Below are 21,454 nucleotides of genomic sequence, written 5' to 3'. Positions count from 1 at the left end.
TAATTCACATGAATAACAGTATGCTTTATGTTTTGGCAGTTTAATGCAAAAGCAAGGCTTTTTTCAAGTCCCCCCCCCCCCCCCCCCCACAGAACAAGGCCACTTGTACTGCAGCAGTACCATGCTCAGGGTACTTGCAGGAACTTGTTAGGTCTTCTGGTGGAAACATTTCTAACACCAAACCTTTGTGGTGAAAAACCCACAGATGCTGTCAGTTTCATATACAGTGTCATGCATGTGAAAACAAAAAACTTTTTTTTTTCTTCCCCCCATTAAAACCTTCAGTAAACCTAAAAAAAATGCCATGTTTTCAATTTTAGTGTTTGGAACCAAGTGAGAAAAAGAACAAACACAACACTTAAGTAACTGTCACACTGTAAGATACTAAAATAAGTAGTTCCTCTCACGCGAGGTGCTAGATGCTGCCACTGAAACATAGACTGAAGTGCTGAAATTTGATTTCAGTACAGAAGCTTTGGTGAATTAATTACTTGTCTCCTTCTCTGGATGTAGTCCTGTAAAGCGCTGCTGGGATGTACCTCTCTGAGACACCAATTAATGGATCCATTCTCCAAACTGTTTCTTTGTGGATGAGCTGCCAGCTATGTGTCCTCAAGTACTGACTGGACTCTCACCTGAATTCGTAATTTAGGAAGCATTCCCCCAACTGACACTTTTCGACTTAATGCAAAAACTTTTTAGTGTCAATTAGATAAGTTAATCAGCTGAAAAAAATTTCCCGTACAAGGCGTAAGGCGTCGCTGTCCTCTGCTGCTGTCTGGGGTGATTCATGCGTCTTCCCAGCCTCCAAATCCTCAACTGTTCCTGAATGCCGACGCTCAGATGTTTGATGCTGCCGGCTGCTGGTGTACGGTAATGTTTCTACCGCTGTAATGTCCAAGTCTGATTCTGAAACATACGTCAAATCCAGATCTTCAGTGCAGTCTGATGGGGACTCCTCTGCAGCAACTGGATTCACTGTCAGCTGTGAATTTGTGGATTTCCCCATCTTCTTAACTGTGTCCACTGCTTTTTGTTTACCCTGGGTGTGGGAGAAGGGGAGATCAAGCAAATATTCCACGACAGTTAAGAGAGTAACCCACATGTGATGATTAAGAGTTTAACTGCACACAGGAATATTGGATAGAATGGACTTTCACATCATTATATTGCACGTATAGGGCATGTAGGGAAAAAAAAATCAAAGGTCTGAAAAGAGAAGCAGCACCACCTGCTGGTGAGTCACGAGTGTCAGCTCTTCACATGAGCCGTTTGTGACATAGGAAACAGCTGCTTCTACCAGCTCTTGCTCGTTCATACAGTAGAAAGCAGACCTGGGAACATATAAGTGGATTGGGTAAGTTTAAAAAAATTAAGGAGCTTTAAATGGGGCCTTAAACCGACCCCGATCGTGTTTCTAACGATAACTACCTGGCAGCTTTCCGCTTTCTCTTCAGTGGCTTCTTTTCTTGGCTTTTCTCCTCTTTCTTTGCCATCCATGCAGGCAGCGACCTGTGTCTTTCTGACATGTCGCGCTCTTTACGTCGTACGCAGCTTTACAACATTTCGAAAGTCTGCCGCAACATCACGTAAAAAGAAACGAGACTAACCTGTTTACAACACAGCTTGCACGAGCTCTGGTGCCGCTGGCAACCAATCACAGCAGAGAGTAACCGTGATGTCACCGGCTGACAGAGTCGCTAGCGACACCTGGCGGACAAGGATGTAATGGCACCATACAGCCGCGACAACAAAGGATTAGCAAACGGCGGTTTTCAAAATAGTGATTCAGACTTTATTGTCCGCTAGATGGCGGTAGAGCTCTACTTTTTTTTTCATTTAATGCCTGTAAGGAATCTAACCCCCACCTTCACCCACCCCGCCCTTTGTGCTTAAAACCTGTAGATTTGCTTTTTATTTCAGCACTCATGAATGGAGACATTATGTAATCTCACTGTCTGTCCCAGAGATACAATATTTGAAAGGACCTTGAGAAAATTTCTTTGACTTCAAGACTCAAAAGTCACAGTGAACTCACAGAACATGTGTTTTCCCATACTTTAGGATCAACAAAAATTCTAGTAAGACAAAATCGCGACATCATAACATTTATATCAAAAAGGTCAAAGGCAAACTTCCCAGTAGCATCATATATTCTTGACATTATTTGTGGTTATAATTTAAAGAAACCACATGCTGCTCCATGAGAGATTGTGACTGTTTCACATTTGTCTTCATTCTGCAGTGGTGATAATAACATTTTGTAACCAACCTGAGTGGTGGGCAGAGGCATGAAAACCACAAGGTAAAGTTTTAGTTTGAGGGAAAATAGCCAGTTTTTGTACAGTATCTTCCATATTTTCCTTTCTTCCCCCTTATCTTACATTAATATTTTGGCACATGGTGCACTGTACATTCAGAACTGAGCTTGACACAGATTAAGCTGTTGTTCTTACTGCTGAATCTGTTTTGAAAAAGGGTGAGAGTGAACCTCTCATCTGTGAAAAGCACATGGCACCTGTACTCGTCCTGCCCACTAGAGGATGTATGGCCATGACCACATGCTCATGAATGCTTCTGATTGCTTGGTCAGAGACATTCACACCAGTGGCCTGCTGGAGGTCATTTTGTTGCTCTGGCAGTTCTCTGGAGCAGATACTAGTCATGCTCATGATTTATAGATCTTCTACAGCTCTGTCCAGGTCTCTTAGAATAACTATCTGTCTCCTGGAATCTCCTCCACGCTCTTGAGACTGTACTGGAAGGCACAGCAAACCTTCTGGCAATGGCACATATTGATCCTGGCAGGGTTGGTCTGCCTGTGCGACCTCTGTAGAGAGTAGTGACACTGACCCTAACCAACCAAACAACAAACATTCAGTCAGCTAAGATGAGGAGTAAAAACACATCACTGGCCTCCACCTTTAAAACCATTCCAGTTTTTTTGTTTTTGTTTTTGAGGAGTATAAATAAGTGAATCTACAAATAACTTTAAAAAAATAATAAAACAATTCTAAAAGTGGTAAAGAAGAATGTGAACACTATTATGAATAAAACAATAAAAACATCAGTATAAATAAACATCAGATAAACTTAGGCCATTTTTACCTTGCTCAGTTTTTATATTTGCTTTTATACTTTTATGACTGTTTATATCTAAATTTTATCTACCATGTTTGCTATATATACATTTTTCTTATGTTTTTTATGGTATGTTTACGTGTTACTGTAAGGTGACCTTGAGGGTCTGAAAGGCGCCTATAAATAAAATGTATTATTATTATTATTATTATTATTATTATAAACCTCATTAGCCAGTACTTAATCAATAAGAAATGTAGCTTAGCTATTTCCACTTCAGTTTATGATAAGTGGATGGCACTGATAGCAGATTGAGTTTGACAGCTTACAGACGCACTTAAAAAAATGCACCACTATCACTGAAAACAGTTAGTCTAGTGGCACATTTCTGTTAATGATCCTTATGCTCCTCCAGTTAATACACAAATGCGTGGGCCCAAATGTTAAATTATGTGTTGTAAAAAAACGCACAGTTATATACAGTATACACAAAATTCAAGCACCATTTGCAAATCTCTTTCTCTTTCCATGTCATTGCACACTTACTTGTGCACACATATGCTCGCTTTATTTTGCTGGAAGTAATCAGGATCACAAGTACTGTGAGTGCAATTAAAACTGTGTTCTAAGTCTGGTCTAATCTAATTTCCAATCTCTCGCCCAGGACTTTCTATTGTCTCAGCTCTTCTGCAGATTCAAGCACAAAAACGCAGACGTAAGCTAAAATAAATAAATAAAATAATAGTAATCTTTACAGACCAGTACCACTTTCTGATTTGTGTCCTCTCGCTTTAGAGATACAGTTAAATGCTTGTAGCTTTTAAAATGCAATCTGGACATGCTGGAGTGCTGATGATCTCTAGCCATGTGTGACTTGATCTTGCGGGCCATCAGTAGATAATCTGTCCAGCTGCATGACACATTTCTTTCTCGCTCTTTCACTCTACTCCTTTCTCCCCCCCTCTGTCCTTTTATCCTCCTCTTTAAATCACTGATGTTCTAAACAACCTTGCATCAGACTGTCACTTTCTGTCACTTTGTACACCAAAACTGCCTTCTCTCACTCTGGCCTTTTAATTATGTCTCTAAAGCCCCTGCCTACAAGCGCTTAGGCTTTGATTACAAGGACCGGCTTTGTATGTTTGACTAAATTAAAAAGTGGAAAAAAGGGACACAAAAAAAATCTCAAGGCAAACAGCATGTTAACAGCAAGATGTGTTCACAATGTAATTTTCCTTTAAGCTCTTAAGTTCACTGCATTTTAAGAAAAAACAATAACCAGCAGCCTGAACTGGCAAGAAAAATCCTCAAAATCTCCCACGATATTATTTTTATTTATTCTTACAGATTGCACTGAAAAGGGGCTTTTAACCAGCAACAAACTGTATTAGTGACTATAATTTGGAATAGCTTTTAAATCCACCAAGCATGAATTATGAGTTTGTGACTTTTAAAACGCCTCACTAACTCTGTGTGCGGTATTTACAACTTATCATCATCATTAACTCAGTGGCATCACTGCAAAATCAAAAAAATCATATATAAATGATCTAAACGTAAAGACACACACACGCACGCAAATCTGTGTAGACCCCAATATAGTATTGGACTCATCCTCCTCCAGGCTTGCTGCCACATCCACAGATCAGGCTGTGCTAAGAAGATTTCTGTTTGCCAATAGAGTAAATCTTGTCGCTGCTTTTCTAGCCTGCTGAATTTGTGGGTCAGACATGCCCGAAATGTGCTAAACTTGAATATCACCACCATGATTTTGTTAAACACTTTTTAAATGTCTTTTTCAGTAGTAACCCTCTTTTTTTAATTAATTATTTCATTTTTTGTAACATCTTCTTATATTAAATTTTCACACGGTAGATTTTTGTGAAGTCGAATCATTTTAAACAAACCTATCAGCTGTTTATATCGTATACTACTGATCAGCAGTATCATTAACCTAATATTGTGCGGGCCCCTGCTCTGACCCACTGAAGCACAGTCACGGCACCTCTGGGGATGTCCTGTGATGTCTGGCACTGGGAGTTTGGAGTCAGTCAGACCGGGATCTGATGAGTTTTGAGGCTGCGTCATCATTGTGATCTCAGCCCTAGCTGTATGACGAGGTGCATTGTCCTTTCAGAGTGCCATGGCGGGAGGTGGCTGGATCTATGGCAATGTTTAGATGGCTGACACGTGTCAAAGTAGCAGCCATACAAAAGCCAAGAGTTAAGCTTTCTCAGCAACAAGGTGAATAGTATTATTTACTTCACCTGTTGGTGGTTTTAAACTTGTGGCTCATCAGAGTAGAAGTGTAATTATATAATATCTGATTTTCCATAGGCTTGTCAATAACATGTTCTTCTTGCTCTAATTGGTATGAAGCAGAGTAATCTTATCGTTGTCTTCCTGAGATTAACCCTGATTTGAGTAAGGGTCATTGCCATTGGCCATCTGGCTCAGAAGCCCTCCTTGTGATTGGCCATATGGCGCCAGAGAGCGAGATTTATGAAGAGCAGAATGTTTAAATTGAATGAAAATTTTCCACTGAATGACCTTATCTGTTGGCACAGACACAACGCCTTCTCGCTATGGCATAGCTGTGGATATACAGGACCATGAAAGAGTATGTTTGCAGGTCTGGCAATACTTAATGTAACATTTTTCTTTTTTTGTGTGCGTAGCAGAACACAAAGAAGAAAACCTGACACTTAAGGAAAAGCAGAGACTTTTTTTTTTATCTTTCAGGTTGCGTTTGGATGTTCCCACAAAACATAATGGAGCCAGTCATTCCCATTTTCCAAGTTCTGGATGTGTTTACACGTAGGATGTGTGAATGCATCCTTTCACTCCTTTTATTATTTGTGTTTGTCTGCATATATGTATGTTTGATTGGAATGCATCATGACGTGGCTACGATGTGGTTTCCCACGTTAATTTGTAATTCCTTTTAACATTTTGCTTTGCTTCATAAACAGAAATGAAGGAAGAGTACTGACAACTTAAAAACACAAGACTGAGATTAAAGAGAAAAAGCTGTTTTTTTTGGTATATTTAGAACCAAAACTGATTTCATAAGAATTTTGCCCTGTGATCTTCTAAAAGCTTAACCTATAGTTCTCTTTCCCACGTTCTTTCTAATAGGGTCGTTTTTCTTGCCCTTCTTTCTTTCTCTAATCTGTTGTCATGCGGGCCTGAGATCAGTATATTGTTTAGTGTCAGCGCTTCGTGCTTCCTGATATCACATATGTCTAAATCTCTCTAGGAATGGGACATGTGTGTTCACAGTTAATGGCTGGGTCTCCTGGGTCAACGTGACTTTGAACCTTAAGCTGGTTCTTATGTAAGGCTTCATCTTTGGGGATGATTAAACATCAGTTTAAATTTCCTTGAAGATCAGGTTTTGCACCAACAGCTTTTAAATACCCCAAGAACAAAGAAAAGGAAAAGGTCAATTATGCCACAGGTCTGCTGATTAAAGATTTTTTATGGCCCACACTAGAAGACCCAAGTTGGGCTCCTCGGCTGAGTGTAGGATTTAATGCCGCAGACTGTGCGTGAGGGTGATTGGTTGTGACATAATCTACGGCTGTAACATCCAGTGCCCAAAGGCCGTAAAATCTCCAGAGCCCCCCCCCCCCCCCCCCTACTTTATGATGATAAATAAGGAGTTGCTGGGATGCAGTAATCTGTTGTTGAACTTGAGACTTGAAGGCTACTGTGCTGCTTCATCGGCAGTAATAGGCCAAATCCATTGGGATTTCCTGCCAATCACAGGCTTGTGGTGGGATCTTAATAACTTTCCCTTGGAAGCTGATAAAACTGCCTTTTTTTTTTTCTTTCGTTCATCAATCTGTCGTTTAAAATGGTGACACGCAGACATGCAGCTCAAGGAAACAGTGGCATAGATTCAAAGTCCAGGCAGCGTGTTTCTGTGGCAGTATTGTGCTTGGAAAGGGTTAAAGATCCACTGGAACTGCTTTACCGTGTCATAACATGTTACTGTTGAACTCCATGAAACGTCCTTGTGTGTGATGCATGACCTTAAAGTTGAACCTGTTCATGACAGCTCATTCAGATTAATAAAACTGCAAAATTGTGCATGGGCTTGTGCGTTTTCCTAATGAGAAAAGAAAGGCTAAATGAGCTAAAGTTGATTTCACCAACTCACCTGGCTCACTCATCCGTGTACTCTGCAAATTGAAGATGCTAATTTCCTCTGTAATCACATGCGCATAAGAGCAATCACTTGCCTCGTTGAGACTTTAGTCAAAATGCTAATTAAAACTCGCGGCCCTGCAAATGAACAATTTAGAATTCATTATCCTCTTTTGTGTGTCTTTTTCAGTGTTTGCAGTTTTGCATCTAATTGCCAAAACACTGCGGTGTTACAAAAAATGTCAAAATTCCAGCTGGACTTTATCTAATCTTACTCTACAGCTGTTCAGAGGGTGCTATGACTGTTGTCATGCCATTCAATCCACATGGAATATAGATATTCAGACGTTGCACAGGCAGACCAACTCCACTAGGATCAATATGTAGCATGGTCTTCTAGCACATTGTCTTTCTGCCTGAGCCCTACAAAAACAACCTCCAGCAGGCCACTGGAGTGAATGTTTCTGACTAAGCAATCAGAAGCAGACTTCATTAAGGTTGACCTGTGAGCCTGATATCCTCTAGTTGGGGGCGTCAGGACCCCCATTGGTATTTGTCATATTTGCCAAAATTGGCAGGTACATAACTGCTGCCGTGTGCTTTTCACAGATGAGAACAGGTTCACCCTGAACACATGTGACAGCTGTGAAATGGTCTGAAAAAGCTGTGGAGAACATTGTGCATCTAAAGGAATCTATACCATTGACTGGTCTCCTCGTTTGCCTGACCTAAATCCAACAGAACATCTCTGGGACATTATGTTTCGCTACGTCCGACACCACCAGGTTGCATCTCAAACTGTCCAGGAGCTCAGCGACGCCCCGGTCCACATCTGGGAGGTGTTCCCCCAAGACACCATCTGTTGTCTCATTAGGAGCACTGACATTATCAGGCATGCATACAAGCACATGGGGGCCATACCAACTACTGAGTAACATTTTTATTTGCTGTGACTAGCCTGGTGCATCATTTTTTCACTTTCAGGGTGTTTTTGAACTCATATGTATGTAGGTTGATCGTTTTCATTTTCATCCATTTCTGTGGCATCCTTTAATTCCATATCAATATATATGTGATTTTTCCTATGGAAATGTGATGTTTTTAAAGTATTCCTTTATTTTTTTCAGCAGTGTACTAAAGAACAGATCCCTGCTTCCTTCCTTCCTTCCTTCCTTCCTTCCTTCCTTCCTTCCTAATGTTTGAAAAATAAGAAACACTTTGAAACAAGAAAAACATGCCAACTTGTGTTTTGTTCTACTTTTCTATTCAGAAAGTTCAAAGCAGGGGAATAAAAATCAACAGTACTTTTCGCCTCTTGGAGCAGCAGCACACCTTTTGTTCCACTTTGATCCCCCGTCTCTGTCAAACCCCCTCAAACCTCTGCTTTCTAGGTGTCTGATTACCTCAGAAGAAGCAGCCAAGACTAAAGTCTGGTTGCTATGGTAACGGATGTGGATTTGAATACCCTTGATGTGTGGTGAAAGTGTACCTGTATGTGTACTTGTTTTGCATGCGTCTCAGTGAACGAGCAGCAGGCAGAGGACCAGAGGACTGGCTGTGTGTGTGTAACAGCAGGTTTGCGTGGACACTTTGAGTTCAGACTTCACATGGCTCAGGCTGAGGTGGAGTTTAAGCTCTCTTTCCCAACCGAACACATGCCGATAATAAACGATTCACGCAACTCAGAGACAACACCTTCACTTTATAATCAGTCACAGGGGAAAGTGTTGTTTTCAAACACAAGCCCAGAGGATGCAGCTTTGTGAGAGTCCACATGCTGTGTGAGCGAGCTTTTATCTCCTGCTGACTTTCTTACCCACCTAATAAATAAGGATTGTCTTTGGTTTGTGTTGCTCTGTGGTTTGAAGCGTGTTTTTTGAAGCGTGTCGGCGTGTTTTTAATCTGTTGTAGATTAGCTTCCTAATCTCTACTACCTAGACTTTGGAATAGTCTCCTGCTTTTAAAAAGCAGTTATTATTTAACAGCTTTCTGTTAAGATTTTTATTGTTAGTAACTGATTTTGATTAATCGTATTATTTTGATTGTGCTTTGTGACTTGTCTTGTGTCTGCAAAAGGCGCTTTACAAATAAACTTCACTTGCTTTTTCTCAGTTTAAAGATTTGATAGGTTTTCTATGGCCTACTGTGAATAAGATACAGGTTAATAAGATTTGCGGATCACTGAGTTCTTTTTTTATTCATATTTTATACACTGTCTCACTTTCTTTTGTGTGATTGGGTTTGTATAGCACTTGTAGTTATATAGTAAACTGAGGCTTTTTTATACTATTAACTTTTTACCATAATAGTTTTCCCACGTTGATTAAAAAAGCTAAAATTACATTAATTCAGCTTGAATGTTATTAAATAAGCAATATCAATCCAACGATTAAATACATATTTAAAACGTATACTCTTATATGTTATTACTTGTAACAAGTAGAAGTACTTTGAACTCTTGATAGTACTTATCTTTTTACTTAAAGAAATTTCCCTGTAGCTTCTAAAGGAAAGTCTGAGGAATATCCTCCACTATCAGATCAAAAGTATTCATAAATGGTATAACAACTTAATATATTCAGATTTGTCTGCTTCTTTGATTGGTTGTAAACATGCATTGAATGTGAAAAACAAGTAGGAAGGTTTTGATACAACTGATCAACTGAAGGGAGAACTGGCAAATGTCCCACTTCTTGTGACAAGCTTCTGATTTAAAGCAAGCACATTCACCTATAAGATACAGTACAAATCCTCCAGTGGATGTGGTGAGTCGTTTTTGTCTTAAAAGCTAACACATCAAAGGAAAATCTCTATCCCACCTACACTTGGCTTCCATTTCCATCTCTCTCTGGCTCTATAGCCAGCTTTTTGGGGCTTTAGGTGATGAGTGTCCTTGGTGAAAAATGAGAAGGCTAGAGCCAATGTGTCCATGCTCTCTGCTCTGAATAGGAATTCACAGCAATGCACCGACAGACTTATGCTCAGTGGGCTTTTTGGCACGGTCCCCCCGCCGTGTGTGCGTGTGTGTGCGCGCGCGCGCGCGCGCGTGTGACTGTCTGTCTGGGAGAGTGAGTGCGGCAGCCAGTATCAGCTAATTAAAATTTGAAAAATGGGAAATCCCAATTTAATTCATCCCCATGCCAAACGGGCGACTGGAGGTTTATCATATAACCAATACTCATAACTGATGAGGCACATGCGCAATCAGCTTTCCCCTACAGTCTAGCGCCAACTGAGCTCAATCTTTAAACCGCGAGCAGCTGCAGACTGATCATCCGTTTGTTTGAGGCTGAGTCTCATACACCGAGCTGGGCAGGAAAACTGTGCAAACTTCTGATTCTGATGACGAATCAGAAGTTAATCTGCTCTTTTTCGCACCTGAGTCGCTCTCAGTTTGACCAACACGACAAGGATGAAAGTTCGGATTTTCTAAATCAGTAGTTTTAACGTGCGGTAATCCGTACTACTGACATAAACAGGGGATGTGAGGGACAAGTTTGAAAACAGAAAAACTCATAAAAAGGAGCTCAGCGGCGAGGATGTACGCAGGTAAGAGAAATCATCCATATTTTCGCACTTTAGAGCAGATCGCGTATTTATTTACTTAAATGTCTGAGGGGGAAAGAGAGAGTTGTTAGAAACGCGGGTGTCTCAAATCTGGTTTTTAGGGGTTTTTTCTTGGCTGTTTTCTGACATGTTTGTGTAGTTACTTTGTGCAAAGAAATCGTTTTTTTTTTTCTTTGTTTTGAAAGTTTCTCTTGTGCATCGATTCGTGGTGCTGAAGTAACAGCTCCCCACACTTGCTCGGTGCAGTTACTCCAAAAAAGTAAGAAAAATAAGCAACACGGATTTTTCTTTAAAAAAAAGTAGGAAATCCGTTTTTCCCCTTTTGCGTCAGCGTGTGGTGGCTCAGTGCCTGGGCGAGTGGAGGATTTGGGCTGCTGTTGCTGCCTCTGTTCCTCTTCTGCACCCACTTAATATGTTCTCAGAAGAAGGGCTGCAAGTAAATTTTACATGCAGCATGGCAGTGAGCCACACATCTTATTTACCTTATTGTACAACAATAATGAATTGAAAACAAAGTCCGAAGTTATAAATCTGCCTGTTTCCCAGGTCACAAGCTGTGACAGACAGAACATGCAGCACGAACGTCCACAGCCTATATCATAACTGTCATTTTTGTTTTGCTTTTTGTCCCTGGATGTGCAGCAACATGCCAACATGCCACTTTGGTGAAAACTCAAAGCAAGTTCTAAGCAGACTGGTGCCCCTGGGCAAGATGATTTATTTGGGTCACATTTTATGTAATAGGTACAAATGTGGTGCAAGATATGATTTCATGAAACTTTTTTTTTCTTTTTTTAATGCATATTTACCATTAGGTGTCCTTGAACAGCTTCTTGGCAGACAGCAGTCCTCTCACCCAGCATAAATCTTGACGAAAAAAAAGAGGATGCAAAGATAAGAGTAAGAGTTAAGGAAGCAGATGGTAGAAGCAGCTTGTTCTCTCACTCCCAAGCTTTGAACCCCACACCCTTGCCTTTAATATACATTCAAGGATTCTGCTGAGTGTACTGAAACATAAAGCACAGACAAAGAAATCCTGCTAAGCTCTCGTTTCCTTTATTCCTTGATTGTACCTCTCCTTACTATGATTTCACACACTGTTGACTTCTGTACAGTCTGGATATTTCTCCTATTCATTGAGGGGGGATTTGCACTGGTGCAAAAGATTAAAGGTAAGATTGCAATCTTTATTCTGCTCCTTTGACAAATGGACTCCTTTATACATTTCCATATTCTTCTTTAATTTGCGATGTATTTATTTATTTATTACACAATTGTGTCCATAACTGCATTTTAGATGTCAGCAGCTTTTACCCGGATAATTTTTTGTAGGTTTGAATGCCTTGTGTTGCTTGGTTTTCATAATGTGCAGATTCAGGTGCAGGGTCGAAAGCAGTTAACCCTTCTCTACGAGCGCGTCACTGTGGAAACTGGGTACGAACCACTGATGGCGGCACTTTCAGTTCCCCAAACTACCCAAATACGTACCCTCCAAACAAGGAGTGCCTCTATGTGCTGGAAGGTAACTGATGAGAAGCACACAGCCCAAGCTGAAAAACAGTTCAGATATTGGGACATATTCTTGTATTGGCTCGGATTGGCTCTGCGGGAATCCGATGCCATCGACACATATAAAACCTATTATGTACAATGCCTCATTTTCCTCTTTTGTCATTAAAGACAAAACTGTGTTATTTTAATGTATCGTTCATTAACTTCTCAACCAGTAATGATATATAAAGAACATACGAGACAGAGTAGCATCTGAAAGGAGCAAACGTGTCTTTCTTGTTGCCGTTTTTATAGCGTTTTGTATTCCTGAATCGGCTCTGACAGTAAAAGAGTGCCAATTGTTCCCCAGCCCTGCCTCGCCAGAGAATAGAGCTGATGTTTGACGAAGTCTTCCACATCGAGGCGTCGTTCGAATGTCGCTTCGACCACATCGAAGTGCGGGACGGTCCCTTTAGTTTCTCCCCGCTCATCAATCGCTTCTGCGGATCAGCCAGTCCTGGACTCATCCTGTCGAGCGGACGCTTCATGTGGATCCGCTTCTTCAGTGATGAAGAGCTGGAGGGGACTGGCTTCCAGGTCCAGTACAGCTTTGCTGCAGGTGACTAAAATGCAGAGTGGATGTACCATTTTCACACTGCTCAAAAACAAATAGCCTTTCCGGACCAGTGATTCTGTGCTCTTCTTATTTCTCACCCCGAAGATCCTGAATTTCATCTGCATGTGGGAGGACTTTTAAACCCCATCCCAGGTAGTGCAACAGCATGTATAAGAAAACCCATGCAGCTCCAGGTGTACATCTTTAGACTGCCATGTGAAATAAAGTTGTTACTTTCCATCTGATCACATGTCCTCCTTTTTGCTTCCACTTTGTTTCTTGCCAACTGTCGTCTCTGGGTCAGATTGCCAGTTTGAGCTGTCTGGAGCTGACGGTGTAATCCGTTCAAGTCAGGTGGACGAAGAGTCCAAAGTGAAGCCAGACCAGGCAGTGGATTGCATCTGGACTATACGTGCCCCAACAAAGAACAGGGTAAGATATTGAAATGACATCGTTAAATTTGCATTTATACATCCAGTTCTCCATTTCTGCGTTTTCAACTGAGTGATAACTGAAAGTTTTAAAAAGGAAAAGCAGAAAGGAAAGGAAAATAAAGGAAAGGAGAAATATTTCTTCTCAACAAAATGAATTTAAGGAGAGGGGATATAATTCATTGGGAACAAAATGACAAACAGTACAGTGGAATGAAAGATGAGTCTGCAGCCTGCAGCTTATTTTGCTTTCTGCTTTCACCCTTCACCCTCTCCATATCTGCTGTGATGTATTTTTCTATATTCTTTACTTTATTTGAAAAACAAAGCATCCCAAGCATCTTTTTTTTTATATCAAGCAACTACTAATCTGCAGCTTATGCATATAAATAATAAACATGTGCATCGATAATCTGACAGTCAGCTTAAGTACATCTGCAGTAAAGCTGAGTCAAAATGATTTATATCAGTGATGATTCAACTGTCTTCTGTTGGCAAACAGAAACTAGCTGAATTACAAACCCATGTTGTAAAAAGCTGTGAAATGTAAATAGGAAGGGAATGCAATGCTTTGCAAATCTCATGCTGTATGTTATTTACAAGAGAACATGTTAAATGGTAAAGAGTTTAAATATTTCACCATCTACAGTGCATTTTCAAAAGATTGAGAGAATTTGGAGAAATCTCTGTGCAAGGGACAAAGCTGAAAGCCAGAATTGGATGCTGTCATAGTTTAGCAGATTGAGGATCCAAATGCAGACTCTGACAGGCAGACCTCGATGTAGCAAGAACCAAAAATGCTAAAGTCCATTAAGAAGGCAACTGAAAGTTGGGAACACACAGGGAGAGAAACATTAACATACAGACAGAGACAAAGGGAGTCACTAAGCCTGTCTATACAAGCTGACACACTAAAGGCTAATCATGAGGGTTGGGAAGAGGTAGGAAATGAGAAACAGCTAAAGACAAATTAGAGACAACAGAAGTGAAACTAGAAATAAAACACAAAAAAAGGAAGTCACATACCTACCACAGAGATAAGACCTTAGCACACTCATATTTGACAAAGACATGAAGGTAAAGCCAGGAAAATAAACATGAAACAACTATGCTAAATCGACCCAAACCAGAAAATAAACTGAAAGGCCCAAGATACATAAAGATCAAGTTTAACAGTCAACTAAGAACCATAAAATAATAGTATTCAGTTAATAAGGCTCAAACTCTGGAACATGACAGATGCCCATAATCTTCAGGCTCTCAGATGGCACTGCATCAAAAACAGGTGTGAGTCCGCCACGTAAATAACTGCATGAGCTCCAAAATTACTGTCTGTGAACACAGTTTGGCAAATCAAAATTTCAAACTATTTTTTTGGAAAACTTGGGCGCTGCTTTCTCTGGACTAAGGAGGAGAGGGACCATCTGTCTTGTTATGAGCGCAGACTTAAAAAGCATGAATCTTTGATGGAAGTGAAGTAGTACCTATGGAAGTGGCTGTACAGGTACCATGTATATGATATCTTTTTCAGATAAGGCCTTCTATATTTCAGCAAGACAAAACTAAATGTACTGCACGCATATGTCAACATCATAGCTTTGTAGCAGAATTTCTCGGATGCCAAACCGGCCTGTCTGCAGCAGAGACTTTTCATTAAATCAAAACATTTGAATCATTAAGCAAAAGCTACAACAAAGAATGCCCAGGACTGCTGAGCAGCTAGAATCCTACATCAGGCATGAACAGAACAACATTCCTCTCCTAAAAGTCCAGCAGCTGATCCTGCGCTTCCTAGGACGGCGATCTTTTGGACAAAGATCTCAGATGTTGTTCCTGAGATCTGCTGGAGGCACTCGTCCCGTATGGGGGTACCACTGTTGCCTTCACCCTTCACGTCTTCTTGAGCTCCTCTCTCAGCCCGTGGTACTTCTCGAGCTTCTCGCGTACCTTTTTCCTGATGTTGTTATCACTCGATAGAGCTACATCTATCACTACAGCTGTCACTACTATGTCTGGTTGGTTAGCCATCACCAGTTTGTCTGCCTGCATCTGGAAGTCCCACAGGATCTTAGCTCGGTCATCCTCAACCTCCCTAGGGGGCATATCTCATTTTGACCTCAGGACTTCCAGGCCACTTCCAGGCCCTGTAGACTACAACAGCCACTTGGTGATAGCGTTCCACGTATGTCCTTGCCTGCTAGCTCCAGCATGCAGCTGGGGTCTTGCCTGGTGTGGTAGACCCCAACCTCTATGGAAATGGCAGGAATATTGTTCCCAGTTTAAACAGTTGACTTGTTTTTCATGTTTATGGGATTTACAAATCATTGGATTCCTTTTTTATACAGCATCCCGACTTTTTTGGAATCAGGTTGTGTGTGAAAAATGAAAAGTGTACACTGTTTCCCTCTCCATTACTCATTCCAGATTTACCTGCGATTTTTGGAATACCAGATGGAAAACTCCAATGAATGTAAGAAGAACTTTGTGGCTGTTTATGATGGCAGTAATGCCATTGAGGATCTAAAGGTAATTCTTTGCATAACATCATAAATATTACTCTGTCTCTGCCTGACGCACTAAGTTTGTTGCGCATTACATTGCACTATGCTTTCAGGTCTGAGGTTCTTCTTCTGCTACAGGATTTATCTTTCTTTCTTTGCCATACATGCTCCTTTTTAATGCCATATTTAAATCACAAATATGTAGCAACTGTTCTACAGACCTTGGCCTCATTGAGTCCGCACATCAACATCCATAAAAGAAAGTGGTGTGTGGTTTCTTGCAGGCCAAGTTTTGTAGTACAGTAGCTAATGACATCATGCTGGACACTGGTGTGGGAGTAGTGAGGATGTGGGCTGATGAGACAAGCCGTCTCAGCCGCTTCCGGATGCTGTTCACATCTTTTGCTGACCGTGAGTGTCTCCTTCAGATTATTCTTTCCCCCCTGCCCATCATTTTGCTTTTTCAGCTGCGATGGGAAAGTACATGTATTAAAGATACGGTGCATATTTTGGTGGTTACTTTTAATCACTGCACCTTATATAGTACGTCTTAGCAATAGGAAATAATAATAGTTCTGATAAGCATTTTATAGTTGGATCTCTGATAAGGACATGCCACATTCTTTCTGCTTGTAGCTTTCGATGCTTTGTCAGGTTGTACACATACTTCATATACACTTGTGTTTGTGTTTTAGCACCCTGTATGAGCGGTGCGTTCTTTTGCCACACTAACATGTGCATCAACACTTCTCTGGTGTGCAACGGCATACAAAACTGTGTCTTTCCTTGGGACGAAAGCAACTGCAAAGGTACCTCGATTCTGCTGAAGCCTTTTGGCAGAAATGCTTTCTTTGGTCTGCTGTGATGTGTTATGCTGTGTAATTCTGTCATGCTTTGTGAAATGATGGATGTCATGTCTGCCTTTGTTGTGTCACATTGAGTCTCCTTGAGGATCATTATGAAACACACACACCGGCTGCAGCAACTACAGAACAGTTAATATCGATGTGTTTCCACTTGGCAGGAAAAGCACAATCTCATAGTTTTGACGCGTTTCCAACTGAAAGGCCTTCAAGGCTTTTTGGCTAATAAGTGGATCTTAAGCATTTCTAGTGCTGGGATGGGTGTTTATCAGTGCCTTAGCTTTTAGTAACTGCTTTGAATTGTTCCTGGCATCCAGAGATACGAATTGTGTTGACACAGGAGGGAACAAGTAAATGACTAATGCACTCTCGGTGCCTTTGAAAGCCTCTGATATTTTTAACTCTTTATGTCGTCATTTCAATCCTCCAGAGAAAAAGAACAAAGGTCTTTTTCACCAGATCACAAAGACTCACGGGACAATAATCTGTGTGTCTACGGGGGTGGTGCTGTTACTCCTAATTGTCTCCATTCTGGTGCAAGTCAAGCAGCCACGTAAGAAGGTATTTAAGAAAATTTGTTGTCGAATTCTTCTAACATCATCCCACTAAATTTTTCTCATAGAAACTACAAATAAAATAGTGATTCCCTGTCATATTTTAAAGGTGTTGGTTCGTAAGAACAACTTGTTTCCTCGTGCTGACTTCCAGGAGGTGTTTGACCCTCCTCACTATGAACTCTTTAATCTCAGAGACAAGGTCAGTTTTATTGCTTTTACACATTATATTATTGGTACATGTTTATATCGTTTTAAAACTACTAATTTATTAACGTTGTCCTTCACAGGAGATTTATTCAAGAGACCTTGGGGAGTTGTCAGAGGAGCTCCAGTCCCTACAAGCGCTCAGGAGGTCCTCGTCAGGATCGCGCTGCATACACGAACACCATTGTGGCTCTCTGGCCTCTATCAACTCCATTAAAGGCAGCCTAGGGGCGCAAGGCCTGGGAAGGGGATCCATGGAGCTTCCACCTTTCAGAGTAGACTTCCAAAACTCCTTGCCTCCCCTAAGAGATTTCAACAGCAGTCTGAGGAAGAAGAGCTGGCCCAGTATGAAATCAGGCCGAATGCAGGGCCATCATGGTATGGGAGAGAGAGCTCTGGGGCGGCAGGACAGAGTAATGGAAGAGGAAGAAGAGGAGGAGGACGGAAGGTATGATGTGTATGTGCGGAGAGGCGGAAGCCGAAGAGGCTATGAAATAGCCCAGCAAAGATCCCTGTCCATGGACTTTTGAGGAGAAAACACAAGATCTGCGTTAGGGTAGGTAAACACTGCCTCAACTTTAGGGAGGAGCTTTTCAAATTTACAGGAAAAAGGAAAAAGAAAGAAAACCAATGGCTTGTGCAAGTACACTTTCCTTCTTCTCAGTAAGGCTAGAAAACATAGGCTCTATTAAGGAGCAACAAGAAGATCCTCAGGCACTGCCAAATCTGCTTATATACTGAAACAGCAAACAGAGAGCTGTTATCAAGTCTCTGACACTGGTGTAAAAGTGAAACTAAAAGAAAAAGCTGTATAGTGTTCTTGTCTTGATGTATTTTGTTGAATACATTTAACTGTAACGCGAATAGATGTTGTGGAAGTATGTTTTGAGTCAGTGTGTAGAAGAAGTGTGATTACATTTTGAGTATTAGTGAAAAAACTACATTGGTTAAAAACAAAAAGGTAATTTCCACACCTCTGACTTAGGAAAAGTCAGCTCCGAGTTAAAGTCGGTTTTAGTTTTACTGAAGGAAAGTCTGGTTGTTCTGCAATCCCCTTTTGGGCATGTTGCACAAGTACACAGGTTGGAAATTTTACAATTATGTCACTCTTCAGTGACACACCTGACCTTATGAAAACCGGAAAACTAGGTTTCTTTTTACAATCTTTAAAAACAAATGGGTTACCAGATCTTAACACAGTGGGGGAGAAGCCAATGTAACCCACATACAATGAGGGTACCACTTTAAGGACTGATATGAGGAGAGATGGACAGCCTGCCCAACCAATCGAAATGCACAGGTCCCAGTATGTTTTGACCAATGGGAGAGCAGTCTGCCGCTGTATGTCCCACCTACGTGCTCTGTGTTTGCTGCTATGTGTGGAGGTAGTCGCGTGTTGGCAGGAGAAAAGAGAGACTGAAGCTTTTGAGCTGGAAAAAAAGTATTAGATATAAGTTGCAACCAACTGTGTTGCACATAAGTTCACTGGTTATCAGCTACCTTTCATGTTAAAAGTAGCCACAGTGAGTAAGCAGGCAAATGCTGCATTTTTCTGGTGACTTTAAAAAGTACCGCGTGGAGCTAAACTGTTAGCCTTTGTTAGCTCTGGTTGCTATCAACTGCCTGGAAGTTCATCTCAATCTGCTTCCAGAAGTAAGGTAACACTTGAAGCGCAACTTATGTTTATTTTTCCTTCATGTCGTATTACGGTTATTAAAGAGAAAACATGTCCTGTTACGTTATTTAGAGCCCTGCATTTTCCGACCGAGAGACACTATGCCATTGTCTTCGGCCGTGATGCGCTGAGTTCGGTGAGCACATGTTGTATGTCTCAGTTAGTTCATGTCTGTTTCACATTTTATCGTTGAGAAACTGAATTAATCTCAATTGTTTGATTAATAATTGCCGCATATGCGACATATATGCATATGCACTGACTTTACTTGGTTTAATGCATAGTTTGTGTAAGAGAGATGTTTTATTTTTGCAAAATTGAGTATTTTTATTGCAAATTTATGTTGAATGTGATTTAAACAAAATCCTAAGTTGTGAATTATAGCTAGAACAGCATAATTAATATTTGAATTGCTCTTCTGATCCTGTCTGTTGACAGGTCAGGTTTTTTTGTATGCTGAATTGTTCCTGAGGTGGATTCCTCCAGTGAAATAGAATTCCTCCGGTGAAATAGATGGCGAGCCTTCCCACCTGGACTTAGAGAGACTGAGATTCGCTTCTTTTCCACTTGATGATCTGCTGCACCTTGCGGTGTGGTAGGACTGTATCACTCACACTTTCACGCACAGCTGGTTATACATAAGACCACTGACTGACATTCTTTCATCCCTATTTTCTTTCACACCCTGGGAATTTTTTGGACTTTACCCCTTGGACATTTTTTATTTGGGACTTTAAATAATGAGCTGTTGTGTAGAGCATTCTCCACATGTGAAAAGAGTGTGAGATTTTCATTTGAATGTACATTGGATTTGTGTAATCTGTTTCTATAAGAGTTAAGGAGTCAGGTTACTAGGGTGCACCCGAGCATTGAAACCCGAACATTGAAAACCAAAAATAACACTTGGCCAAGTCATTGCTTAGTAGTTTGTGTTTTACTTTTCTTTTAATTTTTGTAAGTTTCCTTTCTACCATTGTAAAGTGTCTTTAACCTGTGCTTGTCAACCTTATGGTTTATGTCACTAAAGTTGGCTGGTTCTTTTGAGTTACATTCTTGTCTCTGTGTCTCATTTGAACACACCCCTGTGCTCCTATAGTCGAGCCTATTGGCCCATTGATATATTCTTTTCAACAATTCCCCTTACTGTGTTACACCAACATAGTCCTGTTAATTAGCAAGGAGGGTATTTAGGAATTAAACCATTTAATAAGAAATGAAACCATGTGAGTACTGACCTCAAAGAAAGTGTTTGAATGGAGAAAGTTAGACATGGTTCGCCTGGTTTCACAGTGGATCTAAAATGCTGTATTCCAATGTTTTCATGTGTTGTGATCTTAAACACAGTGTCTCTGAAATTCCCACAGAACCTCTTACATAACCTTGTAGCTGGCACAAACCTCATTTGGAAAGCCTTGCGGTGTAGTCAGCATACCTCTGCAGTTCATTTGTCATCCTCAAAAAAATTCACTGGACCAATAATTAATGGGGCAACATAGTTTGTCTGCATAGACATAGACAAAAGCCTGACAGTGCATTCTCAGTGCTAGTGTGTGTGCTGGTAACACAGTGTTATACAATTCTCATTTGACCTCTAAGGATAGACTTATAAACTCACGATTAAAGGCTTCCAGTTAAGTTTCTATGCACTGGCTACTTTGTACACAATAAAAGCTATGATCAAACAAGTGATAGATAACGTAAATGGGTCAGTCATGATAATGTACTCTGTTTTATATGCTTCCATAAGTTGACCTTGTTTGTAGGGAATATGCATTATCAGCTCCGGTACACAGTCTTTTTTTTTTTCTTTTTTTTATCTCAACATCTATGAATAGGCACGATATCTGGAACACCTCAGGTAATAAATGACTCCAGAGAAATAGGTCAAAAGGTACAGGAGATGTAGGATTATTGCTATATAATAACTCTCTGTGTGACAATAGTTAAGCCTGTCTTCAAAGGTGTGTCTCATTCTTTTCTCAGTTTGATCAACGCTGGGAAAATATCTGCACTAAGGAGCTAAAGAAGTTTAAGTTGGGGTTTTTTGTCTGATTTTTTTTAGATTGTTACAAGCCCTGTGTGCTTATAGTCACCACAAATAGTTTGAAAGCCATAATCATTTGTTTGTTGTTGTTTTTTTACTACTTTTAATTCATTTATAAAAACATTTTTACTTTGTCACAGTTGGTTAGGCTGATTCCTTTCAAATTAAAACTGTAATATTCTACAAACACTTTTGCTTATGCTTCATGATATCCATCTATCACCTGCAGGTGAGTGTCTGGGATGGGGAAAAAAACAACAATGCTTGACCAG

At 40.6% G+C, this 21,454-nt stretch overlaps 2 protein-coding genes across 4 annotated transcripts; one reads left to right on the top strand and one right to left on the bottom strand.

Moving 5' to 3' along the window:
* Positions 1-39: 39 nt before the first annotated feature.
* LOC146664764 (uncharacterized) lies at positions 40-1,645 on the bottom strand. Of its 2 annotated transcripts, none has more exons than XM_085412031.1 (3): positions 1,432-1,645; positions 1,229-1,334; positions 40-1,042 (listed from the first exon to the last, which is right to left on the bottom strand). In XM_085412031.1, the coding sequence occupies exons 1-3, from the start codon at positions 1,527-1,529 to the stop codon at positions 722-724; spliced, it is 525 nt and encodes a 174-aa protein (XP_085268157.1). In that variant the 5' UTR covers positions 1,530-1,645; the 3' UTR covers positions 40-721. The 2 variants fall into 2 exon arrangements, with proteins under 2 accessions (XP_085268157.1, XP_085268158.1); XM_085412032.1 differs by having other exon boundaries at positions 1,232-1,334.
* Positions 1,646-10,527: 8,882 nt separating this feature from the next.
* neto2b (neuropilin (NRP) and tolloid (TLL)-like 2b) lies at positions 10,528-21,252 on the top strand. 2 transcript variants are annotated; one of them, XM_085412012.1, is made up of 12 exons: positions 10,528-11,972; positions 12,173-12,322; positions 12,662-12,910; positions 13,013-13,060; positions 13,212-13,339; positions 15,763-15,864; positions 16,124-16,250; positions 16,535-16,648; positions 17,133-17,263; positions 17,366-17,458; positions 17,547-18,019; positions 21,122-21,252. In XM_085412012.1, the coding sequence occupies exons 1-11, from the start codon at positions 11,885-11,887 to the stop codon at positions 17,991-17,993; spliced, it is 1,677 nt and encodes a 558-aa protein (XP_085268138.1). In that variant the 5' UTR covers positions 10,528-11,884; the 3' UTR covers positions 17,994-18,019; positions 21,122-21,252. The 2 variants fall into 2 exon arrangements, with proteins under 2 accessions (XP_085268138.1, XP_085268137.1); XM_085412011.1 differs by lacking the exon at positions 21,122-21,252 and having other exon boundaries at positions 17,547-18,672.
* Positions 21,253-21,454: the final 202 nt, after the last annotated feature.

This window comes from Rhamphochromis longiceps, linkage group LG7 (assembly GCF_057381845.1).
Source record: "Rhamphochromis longiceps isolate RC_006_pf linkage group LG7, R_longiceps_female_GT1.1, whole genome shotgun sequence".
NCBI classification, from domain to species: domain Eukaryota; kingdom Metazoa; phylum Chordata; class Actinopteri; order Cichliformes; family Cichlidae; genus Rhamphochromis; species Rhamphochromis longiceps.
Note: the sequence above shows the minus strand (reverse complement) of the source record. Positions and strands in the feature narration are given on the sequence as shown.

Excerpts from the sequence above, each read along its gene's own strand:
- neto2b (XM_085412012.1), top strand. The coding sequence starts at position 11,885 with ATGATTTCACACACTGTTGACTTCTGTACAGTCTGGATATTTCTCCTA. Across the intron at positions 16,251-16,534 it reads GTTCACATCTTTTGCTGACC|CACCCTGTATGAGCGGTGCG; the intron begins GTGAGTGTCTCC and ends TTTGTGTTTTAG. Across the intron at positions 17,264-17,365 it reads TCAAGCAGCCACGTAAGAAG|GTGTTGGTTCGTAAGAACAA; the intron begins GTATTTAAGAAA and ends CATATTTTAAAG.
- LOC146664764 (XM_085412031.1), bottom strand. The coding sequence starts at position 1,529 with ATGTCAGAAAGACACAGGTCGCTGCCTGCATGGATGGCAAAGAAAGAG. Across the intron at positions 1,335-1,431 it reads AGAAAGCGGAAAGCTGCCAG|GTCTGCTTTCTACTGTATGA; the intron begins GTAGTTATCGTT and ends ATATGTTCCCAG. Across the intron at positions 1,043-1,228 it reads TCGTGACTCACCAGCAGGTG|GGTAAACAAAAAGCAGTGGA; the intron begins GTGCTGCTTCTC and ends TCCCACACCCAG.